The sequence below is a fragment of the Macrosteles quadrilineatus genome, unplaced genomic scaffold, assembly GCF_028750875.1.
Source record: "Macrosteles quadrilineatus isolate MER2022 unplaced genomic scaffold, UCM_ALF_1.0 Scaffold_9__3_contigs__length_116548681, whole genome shotgun sequence".
NCBI lineage: Eukaryota > Metazoa > Arthropoda > Insecta > Hemiptera > Cicadellidae > Macrosteles > Macrosteles quadrilineatus.
The window spans coordinates 89,204,303-89,217,579 of record NW_026542602.1 but is presented as its reverse complement, the minus strand read 5'-3'; the positions used below and the strand labels follow the sequence as shown (position 1 = coordinate 89,217,579).

Below are 13,277 nucleotides of genomic sequence, written 5' to 3'. Positions count from 1 at the left end.
TAGGCAAAATTTAACAAAACACTTTAACAAAGGTAAGGATGATATATAGCTCCAACTGAGCGTCTGCAGGATTTCCTGAACGTTTCCTGAGCTCTGAGCCTTCGATTAAATTTTAAATAAATTGATCAGTCAAAGCCGTGACAACTTCGTATCGACCCCTGGATTTTTCTCGGCTCCTTCTGAGCACTCCGGGGAAGAAATTTGAGTGTGGCCGGTTCTAGGGTAGGCCTAGCCTGACTTAGGTGAATATTAGTTTATTCCCCCCCTAGAATTTTGCGTCACATCTCTGCCCCTTACCAACTTCACAAAAAAAGAGAAAAAAAGATTTCAAACGTAGGGGGGATGGTCCAAAGGTCTCGTAGAAGGGGTAGCTGAAGAAACGGCATCGTGAAGAAGAGGTCGTGTACGAGAGGGAAAAGGAAACGAAAAAAATAAGATCTTCTTGAAAACAAAATAAAAAGGACTTCTCAAACGAAAATAAAAACCAACTGGTATAAAAACACCTCTTGTAAAATCGGAAAAAAGGATGAACGATAAAACAAAAAAAAATACTTCTGAATCATTGAACGTAGGGAAATGATTCTTCGGCCCTCAACGTTGGTGGTAGGGCTTCAGGTCCTTCACGTGAACTACGTGCGACGCCCCCGTGCGCATATGTTGCGCATATGCGCTCACCACGTACATGTTGGCCCCACGCCGCTCCTCAACCTCGCAGGGCCCGTCGAACTTGGGCGCGAGCTTCCCGACCACGGCGTCGGCCGCGGAAGACAGCGTGTGAATTCGCCGCAACACGCGATCGCCGTTATGGTACTTCACCTCCCGTCGGCGGAGGTTGTAGTACCTCGCCTGCTGCTCGTAGGCGGTCTTGAGGTTGGCGTGGACCTTCTCGTAGATGCGTCCGAATTCTTGCGTTCGTCTGTCGTGGACTTCGGCGAGCGTTGGCTGTCCGTCAACGTCGGGTGTCGCCTCCAACGTTTTCCCTCGGACAGCTCTCGGGACTCTGAGTTCGAGGCCTAACGTTAGCATCGCCGGCGTGTAACCCGTCGAATCGTGGACGGCGGTGTTTATGGCGAACTGAAGCTCGGCGATATGGGCGTCCCATGACCTATGATTTTCTTTCACAAACTGGGAAATCATAGTCTTCACAACGCGGTTGACTCGTTCCACCGGGTTCGATTGCGGACTGTAGGGAGCTGTGTTCGTGAAAGTTTTGTCCCAATCCGTCGCCAGGTCTCTAAAGAGGTTCGAAACGAACTGAGTCCCGTTGTCGGTGATAATGGACTCAGGTGCTCCGTATCGAAGGAGCATCTCTTTAGTTTTGCTGACAACGTTCTTGGCCGTTGCTGACCCGATAGGACATAACTCAACCCACTTGCTGTACGTGTCCTGGATCACCAGCAGGAAGCGGTGGCCCTTGCCCGACCTGGGTAGCGGACCCACTAGGTCGGCGGACACCGTGTACCACGGACCTTTTGGAGCCCGGAAGTACATCTTCCCTGCCGGTTTCGTCTGCGCCACCTTGTACTTTTGGCAGGCATCACAGGATCTCACGTAGGCTTTCGTCTCCCGGCGCCATCCAGGCCAAAAATATTCGGGCCCTACACGGCGAAGTGTTTTCTTGACACCAAGGTGTCCTGCCGTAGCGTCATCGTGGTTCTGTCGTAGTACCGCCTCTACTTGCCCTGGAGGAACGCACATTCTCCAGGACAGCTTACCACCACTCCCATGGCGTTGGGAGGGCCGGTAAAGGCGGTTCTCCACGATTTGATATCGCGGATAGCGTCGTGGGTTGGCGGTCACAGCTGCGTACAACCGGTCGTACCAATCAGTCGGAGGGACGTCGTTGGCTTCGTCGGGGCGTGCGTCGGATTCCGTCGCGTCACTAGGTTGGTCTCCCGGTCTCGTCGATTCCCTGCGTCTGGTCGTGCGTCGCTCGCGAGGCGCGTCTGTCACCTCCGATGTGAGATGACTCACCGCGACCAGGCCCAATTGGCCCTCGTTGGTCACGGGTTGCCTCGACAATACGTCGGCGACGCGGTTCAGGGTTCCCTTCCGGTACTTGATCTCGAAGGTGTACTGCTGAAGTTCCATCACCCACCGCGCCAGACCTCCGCTAGGCTCGTGTAGCCTCATTAGCCATTTCAGCGCGACGTGGTCGGTTATTGCGATGAACTCGTAACCCTCGAGGTACGGCTTAAATTTCCGGGTCGCCCAAACCAGAGCAAGACACTCTAACTCCGTCGTCGTATAATTCTTCTCTTGGTCCGTAAGCAGTCGGCTAGCGTAAGCGATTACGACTTCGCCGGATTCTTGGTTCTGCGTAAGAGCGGCTCCAAGACCGATGGTCGACGCGTCGGTCTGGAGGACAAACGGGACCGAGAAGTCGGGACAGGCCAGGACAGGAGCGGAGGTGAGGCGTCGTTTTAGTTCCTCGAACGATTCTTCCTGTTCAGGGCCCCACAGCCACCGAGCGTTCTTCTTCAACAGTTGTCGCATCGGGGCGGTTACTTGGGCAAACCTGTCCACGAAACGACGGTACCAAGATGCGAGACCGAGAAAGCTCCGAAGGGTTTTGCCGTTCGTAGGTCGCGGGAACTCGGCGATAGCGCGGACCTTCTCTGGGTCGGTCGATATCCCCTCGTTGTTGACGACGTGTCCGAGATATCTGAGCTCCTTTTTGCAGAAGTTACACTTCTCTGGGTTTAAACGTAGGCCAGCCTTTCTAAGGCATTCGAAGACCACCCGGAGGATCTGCAAGTGCTCAGTAAACGTGGCGGACACCACAACGAGGTCGTCGAGGTAGGCGAACACCTTCGGCTCAAGCTCCGGACCGATGACCTTGTCCAGGAGGCGTTGAAAGGTCGCTCCGGCGGAATGGAGTCCGAAGGGCATTACCGTAAACTGGAATAGGCCTAACCCGGGTACGGTGAACGCGGTGATCGGTCGGCTTTCCTTCGCTAACGTCACCTGCCAATAGCCTTGTTTTAGGTCCAGTGTACTGATGTATCTCGCCGGCCGTAGTTTCTCCAGAATCGCTTTGATTCTGGGCAGCGGATACGCGTCGGGGACAGAACATTCGTTGACTTTGCGCATATCGATGCAAAACCGAAACTTTCCGTTGCTCTTCCTCGTCAGCACGACTGGCGAACTCCAAGGGCTATCCGATGGTTCTATAACACCATCGCGGAGCATCGTCGCCACCTCTTCGTCGATGATAGCTTGCATCGCGGGATTCCTGGGATAATACCGTTGCTTGACGGGAGCGGCGTTTTCTTTGAGCCGTATCGTGTGCTCAGCCAACGCCGTCTTCCCCGAAACGTCGTCAAACAGTGGTAGTTCGCGTTCCAGGAATTCCGCGAGTCGCGTGTCTTCGTCGGAGGTCAATGTCTGAATAGCGTTATATATAACGCTAATATAACATTATATAACATAATATAACATTATATATAACGTTATATATAACGTTATATATAACACTAAGGGAGTATTTTTTATACTAGCTTAGTGGATAACATATCCTTATGGAACAGCTAAAGCCAATTTTATCGTTAGTTCAGTCCGGTGCACTGTGGAGGTCGTGATTTGTTTGCAATTTGTATCTCCTTATTTCAATAACTTAAAACCCCGTTTAGCCAAATAAAACCTATGATGCTAATTTGTTCACATAATTGTATATAAACAAATCGTTTTAACATTCAATCATAGTCTAACCAACATTATGTTTTATCTATGCAACACACACACGCCTTGACACACACATGCCCACAAGAGTATTGTAGTAAATAAGGTACTAGGGTGATTTATTAATTATGAGAATACGGTTATACAACCACGGTGTCGAATCCCGTTATTGTATTTTTCCCCCCATGATCTCACCAAATTAACAGAGGTTTGTTAGGCAAGGTGGAAAGTTTTTTGTACCTGAGACAGATCTTTCTCGAAAAGTCAAAAAATAATTCAAATTATGTAAAAGGATGTGTTGTCTTTGAATACATCCATGAAGTCAACTTTTGTTATGGCTTTAGGGGAGAGGACTAGTACGGTCAGTAATAAAACATGCGGTGGAAGGTTATGGTGGAATAACCGGATTGTCAAAGCAGTCATGCGTTACCAGATATGCGCTCCAAGTTTTAGTTTATGTCACATTTAGTATCCATTATTTAAACATGGATTTAACATCATCCCCTGTAGATTTGTCATCGTTCTACTGTGGTTAAATAACATTGATTATTCTAAGGTATTTTTAATTATCAGTTCATATCAACTTTTCAATCCATGAGGTTCGATTTACTAATTTAAAAATTAATACGTCTCGATATAATAATGATTGTAGTTTTATTTAAAAAAAACGTGTATTTTTAGGTTGGTTAAACATTAAACTACATTTGCAGAACAAAAGTCTTTCTTGGATAATGAAGAGAAAGTAAGACACTCCTTTGTTTCCATTCCTTGTATGTAGAATGCGTTTTTATAGTAGCTATAGTTAAAATTCCTAGTTATTTGACCATATTTAAAACTGTTTTATGTCAATCAGTATCAAAACGCTGTACTATTGAAATATTGATTGTTTTGGTGTTGTAACCATAGAACAAAGCGCTGTATACTTTACCTTAAAATACGGGAGATATGTTTAGTTTTCATCAACGCTCTCAAGGGCTGCAAACATGAAACATTCAACAAAAAATCTTGGATTTTTTTCAGCGTGAGATAAGTCTACTCGCATTAGTCACAATATCCAAAGTCAACAGTTTTAACTCACATGTCTAAGCATACTGACGGTAAAAAGAAAGTGAGTGTTAAACAGTTATTTCCAACCAACCTGTGGATATTTCAAGAACCTTCCAACATTATAAAACGAACGATGTATGAACTTATTTTTTTCCCGATTTAAACAATGTCTAGTTTTAGTTTACGCTACGATTGCGTAAAGATAGTGTCGTTAAAACTATTTGTGCGAGTTGCGTACATTACTTTACCTACGACAGTGTTTTAATTAATTACTAAAAATCACTACTCATAACTTCTATAACCTCTCATTGCCACTGACAGTGATGCAACGAAACATTGTACCAAACACTAATTAATTGCACCACTCAACAATTAAGTTGGCCTGAACAGCTGATTAGTTGAGGTTAAAATCATTACAATTTTGATTTTTCTCTCTGAATCCTTGAACCTCATTGGTCCGTTACCTGTGTTGGTATGAGTAAAACAATGCTGTTATGAAAACAAACAATGCTGTTAAGTGAAACTTTTAAATTCTAAGAACTGAACTGAAATGGCTACTTTAAAAAACAGTCGTAAGTAAAATCTTTAAACACTCTAAAACTAAAGCCTTTACCTTAAAACAAAACTCATTTTTTAGACAATAAAGAGCAGAACCATATAGCTAACAGAGAATGACACAACAAATGATACGTTATATTTAGATCGTCGTTCACCGCATGTTTCCTGGAAGTAAACAGTTTTCCCGAGAGAATGTTCTTGACGGGCTTCATATTAATTTTCAGCCGACTCAACGTCTTACATGGGCTTGACATGTAGCTTATAACAGCCAGTTTACTTATACAGTTTCTCTTCATGATCGCGAATTACGAAAAAATCACAGTATTACATGAGACATACATAAATGTTAAATACAAAATGAAAATGTTCCTTTTTCATTATGGGTTGAAGTATTCTGCATAACTTGCGCATTTCCAGAGGTTTCTTTTTTAGTTTAATTTTAGTTAAAAACATTGTTTACGTTGTTAACATTGTTTAAAAAATAAGTAATACGTATAGATTCATGTCCAGTGAGTATACCCTAATCAAGAACTAAATATGAGTTTTGGGGGAACTGGTGAAGATACTATCCGACGTTTTGGATGTGAACAGGAATTCTTTTTGGGGATAGCTACAATATAACCTAGTACAGTTCGCGTTTTAAACTGTTGACATTATATTAGAGACAGCATTATAATTTTTTGTCTGAGGCTGGTAAATTGAACTGTACATAATACAAGAAATCAAAGCTTTTAAGTGTTTATGACATGGAGATTCTTAAAAATTGCCTTGAGTTAAAAATTGCTACAGGGCTAATCGATTTATTGGGATAATAGGAAATTGTATATGTTTATACAGAAGTAGTTACACCATTATGATCAAAAAGATTTTTCATGGGCCAAAAACGGATCTCATGAATTTGAAAAAAAAAAACGTATAAAAATGTTTAAATAGTGTTTAACATTGTTTTTAAACTTTCAGTAGAAAATATACTAGCAATCAATAAAAATCGATCAGTACAAGAAAGAAAATAAATCGACAACTAATACAATGAGAATAAATCAAAATGTATATTGTAAATACAATGTTTGGCCTAATAAGATTATCTTATTTTACAGTTATTGGTTTTACTTAGTTTCGGTATATCTTTCGGCATCCCCTTAAATTAGCCACCATTTACAGGAGACACACTAGAATCTACCTCATGGTAGGGGTGTTAATTGTAATAAACACTCTCTGTGTGAATAAGCCACCCCAAAGTTGTGGTTTGAGACACACAACTTTGTAAACCGATTCAGCCATTTTGTTCTGATACTAAGTCATGCAAGAGATCATTGCGTATATTCAACCAGTTGGAAATAATCCCGTTATGGTCGAGGAATAACGTAGGCGAAATGCCCGAATATGTATTCAAATGTACTGTGTTTGATGTTCTATACAATGTAAATTTATGTAGAGGGTCACGGCTTAAAATGGTTCACAAAGTGGTTAAAGGTTAGATCCTGTGTTGTGGGAGACTTGGTTCAAACCCCATCTATTGCCAATGGATATGTATAAAAAATATAGTTTTAGATAAGATACAATAATGCTGTTACGCGGAGGTTAGGTAAGTTAAGCTGAAGGTTCGCGTATTTAAAAATTCTCTGAAATGAGAATATATTTCTCTATATTAGGAAACACACTTGAATAATACTCGTTAGTTACTTTACATTGATCAATCCTTCTAAAACGATATAATAAAATATTTTATATGGGAATCCAAAGCAAAATTTAGTAATTTTGAATTTAAAATTGCATAGTATACTGTCGTTGAGTCGTGAGCTATTTTTTATGAATGGTTTAATTTCATGGTCTCACTGAGGTCCTAAAGGCTAATACTGTATATCTAAACTGTATTTGGGACTTTCCTATTATACCAATGCATAACCACACCGACAAATCGACTTCCAAATAAGATTTTAATTAGTTTAAATAACAAAATCTTCCTAATCCAACATAAGGGTTTATTTTACCAATTTATATGTGGTCGGTATAATGCGAAAATACCTTGTATTTAACAGTATTGTTTGCAGTAGACCGTTAGGGCGGAAATCAATACTGCACCAGGAATATCTTATATTACAACATGAAATACGGAGTGACTAAATTATATAACAAAAGTTACTGCAACAATCATTATGTAGGAAAGGTTAAAAGTAAATCATGTTTAAGTAAAAAACCCATTAAGTTTCTGGAACCGAAACACGTTAGATCCGCTTTGTACAAGTATTGTCAATAAAGTTTACAAGGTAAATTAAGTATTTTCAAAAAATTACACTATAAACAACAGTTGATGGTGATAGGCTATACGAAAATACCACATGATATAATAGTATCTCAACACCCGTATAAAACTTTCCCTCCATTTTCCAACCCCTAACTTTGTTGCCGCCAGGTTCACCCGGAGCTCGTAATTTCCATTTTGCCTCTTGGTAATTGGTGGAAATTATTAAGTCAGAAAACTTAGGTAATTAGTTTTACCGTTCACGCCTCATTGTTTAGGTCTAACGTTTTGTTTTGTTATCTACGTTAACGTTCATTAAGCAAGTTTTGAACTAAACAAAGATATTGGAGCTTCCTGATGTATAGACGATAAAGTAGTTATTGAATGGTCATGTTTGTAAGTTTAGCAAGGATTAAATGTGGGCTCATTAGATGTGAGTGGTTAATCAGCGATTTTAAATTTGTAGATAAATAAGTAAGATAAATAAATAACCAAGCTATATAAGTAACACAGCAGAATAAGAGAAAATGCATTCATTATCCGTTTAGTTAAATAAAGCAAAAAGTACAAAAAAATCATGTTTATATATTTAAAAAAATCCCTGTTGATTACTTTGATTAAATTTACAAAAATGTGCAACTATGGAATAGTGCAAGTCGAATTCTTTTCATATTGCAAATTCTGAAGGTTGTTTTGATGTGTTTTGCGGGGACGTGTAGCTGATCCACCAAAAATATGTGACGTCCCCATCTCATAGACAATTATAATCCTAATCCAGGATCATAAATATATAAAATAGAATGTTTCACATATGATGCAACGGCTACAGAACTACGAATGGCTATTCATTTGATGTTTACATAGTAACAAATACAACACCCCACCAGAGTATACATGTCTGCTAGTTCTGACCCTAGGGGAAGCTGGACCCGTCCCTCGTGTTGCAAGTTTGCAAACTTGAAGATTAAAGTTAGGGTTGCAAAACGTGACTGGTAGTGTCCTAAGATCTGTGTTGCTAGGGTCTGGAAACTTCTGTAGGAAAGTTAGCTAAATCCCTTAAATAAAGAACAAATATATTTTGTTCTTGTGTATGTTCACGTTGTACGTGGGTAATTTATGGAAAATAAAATTGTTTTAACACACTTTTATTAAGTTTGCAACTCATATCTTGAATCGCACGAACCGTGTAAAAAAATAAAAGACTTAAAACTAAATATCAAATATGGTACATTTATAACGACAACACCCGTGTTTATAAATTTAAAACTTGTATTTCGAAACATCTACACTTAATAACCCGTGTGTCAGATGTATATAGTGACTAACACCCAAGATGGAAAATAAACTATGACTTAAAGCAGAAACCTTACGTAACACATATTTTTAAAATCTTTAAATTACAAATGATATATTTCGTCACTGTGCTAAAGTGTCTCTTTTCACCCCCAGTTTAAGCTTAACGACTGAAGCTGGGGCAAGAACAGTGAACAAGTGACGAAAGAAACTTTTGACCAGTGTAATGAAATGTTTTCCATAATACTGCACCTTTATTGCGCCATTGCATGAAATAAACGGACAGTTTTTACCGTTTTATTCAACACTTTAATGATCCCCCACTTATTTCCCACATCATTTATCTTGTCAGTTTCAGTTAAACAAATTACTTTCAGCTGTTAACAATGCAACAATGAACTACAATCGATAACTATTCTCGATACATTCGATCATTTTACAAGTAAAAAAGGTACCTATGGCCTTGATTCTATCTTACCACATATACGAGTATATACAATTAATGGGAAATATATAATTTATATAGGCTAGACTACTAGACTATATTGCTATATATAATTCTTACGCTTGTAACCAAAACAGTAGTTGTTGCTGTAGTATGAGTGGAATATGTTAAACTACTACAGTATTGTTGATAAAAAAAACTCAACGGAAGCTTTGCTGTTTGCCAGACGGTTGTTACGAGTTTCCCCAATACCTTGTTATATTTGTGCGTTATAACGATGCGGCAATATTAAACGGAAACATTTTGATGTCAGTCAATGAATGCGGAAAGGTTCGCTCAATAACCCTTTGATCTGAATGAGTTCCAATCGTCCTTTTCGTTGACATTGATGCAAAATGTTTCCGACTGAAAAAAGTAATACTCGTATTAAAGACTATCGTATTTTGATAATCGTATACGTTTGTAATTTAACTTTCAAAAGGTACTGAGGTACAAAATCCCTAAAAGTTGTCCTTTTGGTAAACAACAGTGAAATCGAAGGTTTGAAAACGTGCCGAGTTGGTCTGGTAGGGCAAGGGGAATCAGCATTTACGGTCACGGGTTCATATCTTGCCAGACACTAAAGGATTTTACCCATGTGGTAATTTCAAGATAATACAGTAATTTATTTATTATGCGTGTTTTTTACTCCAATGGCATTACGTATTGACAGGGGACGGTTTAAACCGCGGTCTTTTTACTATCTATCGTCGAGTGTTTTGTTATGTTTTGGAAACTATAATATAGCATCATAAATGATACGTGAGTCTGGAAACGATCTCGCATGGTATCGTTCCAACGATTTTCAGATTTAAAGACGAGTGCTAAATCCACTCGGCTACCCAGACAAGCGTAATTACAATATTACGTATTATGACTTAACCCAGCCTGAAGTAATGTGTAAAACTGTTTCAAACTAAAACATAGTGTCTAAGAATATAAAAGTAGAGCATTACAAAATATAAGAGTTGAGAAGAAACAAAATTATTGACTTGTTGTTTTTAGGTTTGGTATAAAGTATTTTTTTATTAGACTTTTCAACTCCGTAAAGTATTTTTTTTATCAGACTTTTCACCTCCGTAATATAATTTGGTGTGTATATGCTTGTGATATTATTCAACCCTTAGATCTGTGTTCAGTATTTTTGTATATCATTTCTTTAAAACTCAAAATCACTTCAAGCACTCCTTCCCTAGTTTAGTAAGTTTTCAAATTGATTTAAAATCTTGCTAAATGAAAATGTAAATTTATGTAAAAACGTAAAAACGCGCTTGTAGCATCATCATTCACACAGATGGGAAGGGTCGGTAATGGATTGTCCTTCGTTCGTTATTTTACATTTTAATCTGCGCAGTTTTATACTGGACAAGACTAATCTTTCAGTAAAATAAAAATAATAAAATAAAGAACCATCAGAATATATGTTGAGTTTTTATTTTCATTGAGTAAAAGGTTTTACGTTAGTAATATAATTTAATCGCGTTAATAAATCTGGGGTTTATTTACACGTAAACGTCTGTTTAATCTTTTAATTTTAAAAACCCAAGTTGTTTCAATTAAATATGAAATCTCATTGAAAAAAAATAAATTTGTTCGACGTGTTATTTTAAATTTGAAAATTTTGTACTCTGTTATGCAAAAGAATAGATATAAAAAAATCACTATGATAATTGTAATGAACTGTAACAGTTGTTTTCGATAAAGTATCTTGGCGTACCAATCATACTAATTACAAGAAGATGTAAAACTAACCTAGCTGGTGATTTTAAATTAAACTGTAATTTATAAATTGCCTGTAATTTATGATTAATCGTTTGATGTTTGTTAAGTTTCTACAATAATAAAGTTTATAAAGTTATTAATGTTTGAGGTGTAGAAATTTTTAAGTTGACTTGTAGTTGTTATATTATACGTTTTTTTAATTATGTGATCAGCTTAGAAACTTTGTTCACAGGTGAAGGATGTGTTCCTGTACACCGAGTTTCCCGTGAAATGTTTCGCAAAGTTTTCTCCGTTCTGAAGCTTTGGATATGTCTCTCTGCGATTCATGGTGAGTGATAGTAATATTTTCATTACTTTATATCCAATGGCATATTTTTTTATCAATTATCATTTTATGAAGACTAACCGGTTTCTACATGTGTAACTTATATGTGTTTAGATTTCCCCATTAAATAAAACATTTAAAATTTCTAATTATGCTAGTATCTATCCCCTGTGTGCAATCCTTTCCAAAACAAGGGGGCGCTAAACGGAAGAAGATGGATGACATTTTCAAGTAGCGAAACCCTCCTACACGCACAGACGTGTCAAACGTGCGTTTCGTGTCCATCACTCTTCCGCAAACAACACTTTCGTTTCCAACTCATCCATAACACAAAGTAGCAATCTTTAATATATGTAAGGTTAAGGTAATATTTTAAGTTAATGTACTTAAGTTAAACTATGTTAATAAAACGTAATTTAAATAAGTAATATCAATACATCAATCTTGTATTGACAAATAATTCCTTTAAATAGGTTGGTTTAAATTTTCCGTGATTTTAAGTCAAATATATTTGGGGAGCGGACTAGTGTAATGGTGCGGTTCGGGTCTTCGGTTCCTGAGAGCCCTAGTTTGAATCCCAATCACCTTTAGATTTTCATAGCAGGACTATAGTTTGTCGGCATTTTTTATTGAAATTTGTGAAAGAGGGATCTTACATTTTGTTATGACAAATCTACGTAAATATGCTACTGAAGGTTTTGAAAGCTTGAATTAGCCTATATCTATTGACCGACAAAAAAGCTTGAAATAAATATTTACCTACAATTAAAAACTGTGACGCATCCGTGTTCTTTTTCCTTTAAACAGATGAGTAATCTCTATGCAATTTACCATTAAAAACCACAAAACTGTTATACCTTATATATCCAACCTCAACATACATTATGCATTTACAATCCTCCGGTGAGCAAGCAGCATTATTCCACACGACAACGTCGTTATAAGTGAAATAAACTGTCGTTGGGGTGAATAATCAAACGTGGAAAATATGCTGCATCTTATAGTAGAAAGGGGTTTCACATTATTTTATTAAATTTATATAAACTGTTTAAACGTTTTGTTAATCGTAATTGTTTCAAAATGTGGTTTTAACTTTTCAAATGAATATAAGCAAGTTTTTGAAAAGACTGTAATGTGGGATTCATTATATTTTATGGTAGAGAATGTATGTTTTTAAAATCTTATTTAAAACACGTTCAACTAAAAGATTTAATTAGTGTTTATTTGGTAATTCAAACAATGTATTTGAGTTGAATTGTGAAGGTCAGAAAATAGGCAAGTAAAGTTTACGTGGTGTAAGTTATAGGCTATGATCACTGACTTCAGAGGCAAAATAACATTTATTTAGAAAATCATTAAACTTCTTAAAAATTAGATGGAATAGATCTCAATAAACGCAATGTCAGTAGAACCAAACGGTAATATTTGCAAAAATTAAAAATATTACTCGTTCCAAAATACAATTTAGTGAAACAGAAAACAATCAGACGAGTAATTATTATTACATACAAGTTTTTTTGTAAGTTGATTAGATTATGTCATTTGTTTTACGTCGTATCACTAAATAGTTTCATTACTTAGGGGAAATTCACTGACAATAACAACGTTCCCATAAACGGGACCAAAGTTTATTTTTAATATTTTTTAAAGAAACTGAAAGAACGTTTCGAACCGTCATAAAACCAAGTAAATCATGTGTTTGTGATCTACGCACTCAACTAGACACGAAACACAAAACGTTAAGTTTTTCAAATTCCAAAATTGGATTATAAGTCTATTTAGAATCCAACGTAAATGGTAACGATTAATATGAATATAAGGTTTTGTATTAGAAGAGTTACTATGGCAAATACACAAATAGTTTGATTAATCAATAAGTTGACCTCACCACAGTACGATAACATTGAAAATTACTACTTGTAACA

General features: G+C 37.6%; 1 protein-coding gene across 1 annotated transcript in view; it reads left to right on the top strand.

Moving 5' to 3' along the window:
- The window catches only part of LOC129003624 (protein sax-3-like), a 100,259-nt gene that overhangs the window by 29,724 nt on the left and 57,258 nt on the right, over positions 1 to 13,277 (top strand). Inside the window, exon 2 of the mRNA XM_054431922.1 lies at positions 11,260 to 11,355. Coding sequence (XP_054287897.1) covers positions 11,298 to 11,355 — 58 coding nt within the window. The 5' untranslated portion in view covers positions 11,260 to 11,297. The remainder of the gene's footprint in view (positions 1 to 11,259; positions 11,356 to 13,277) is intronic.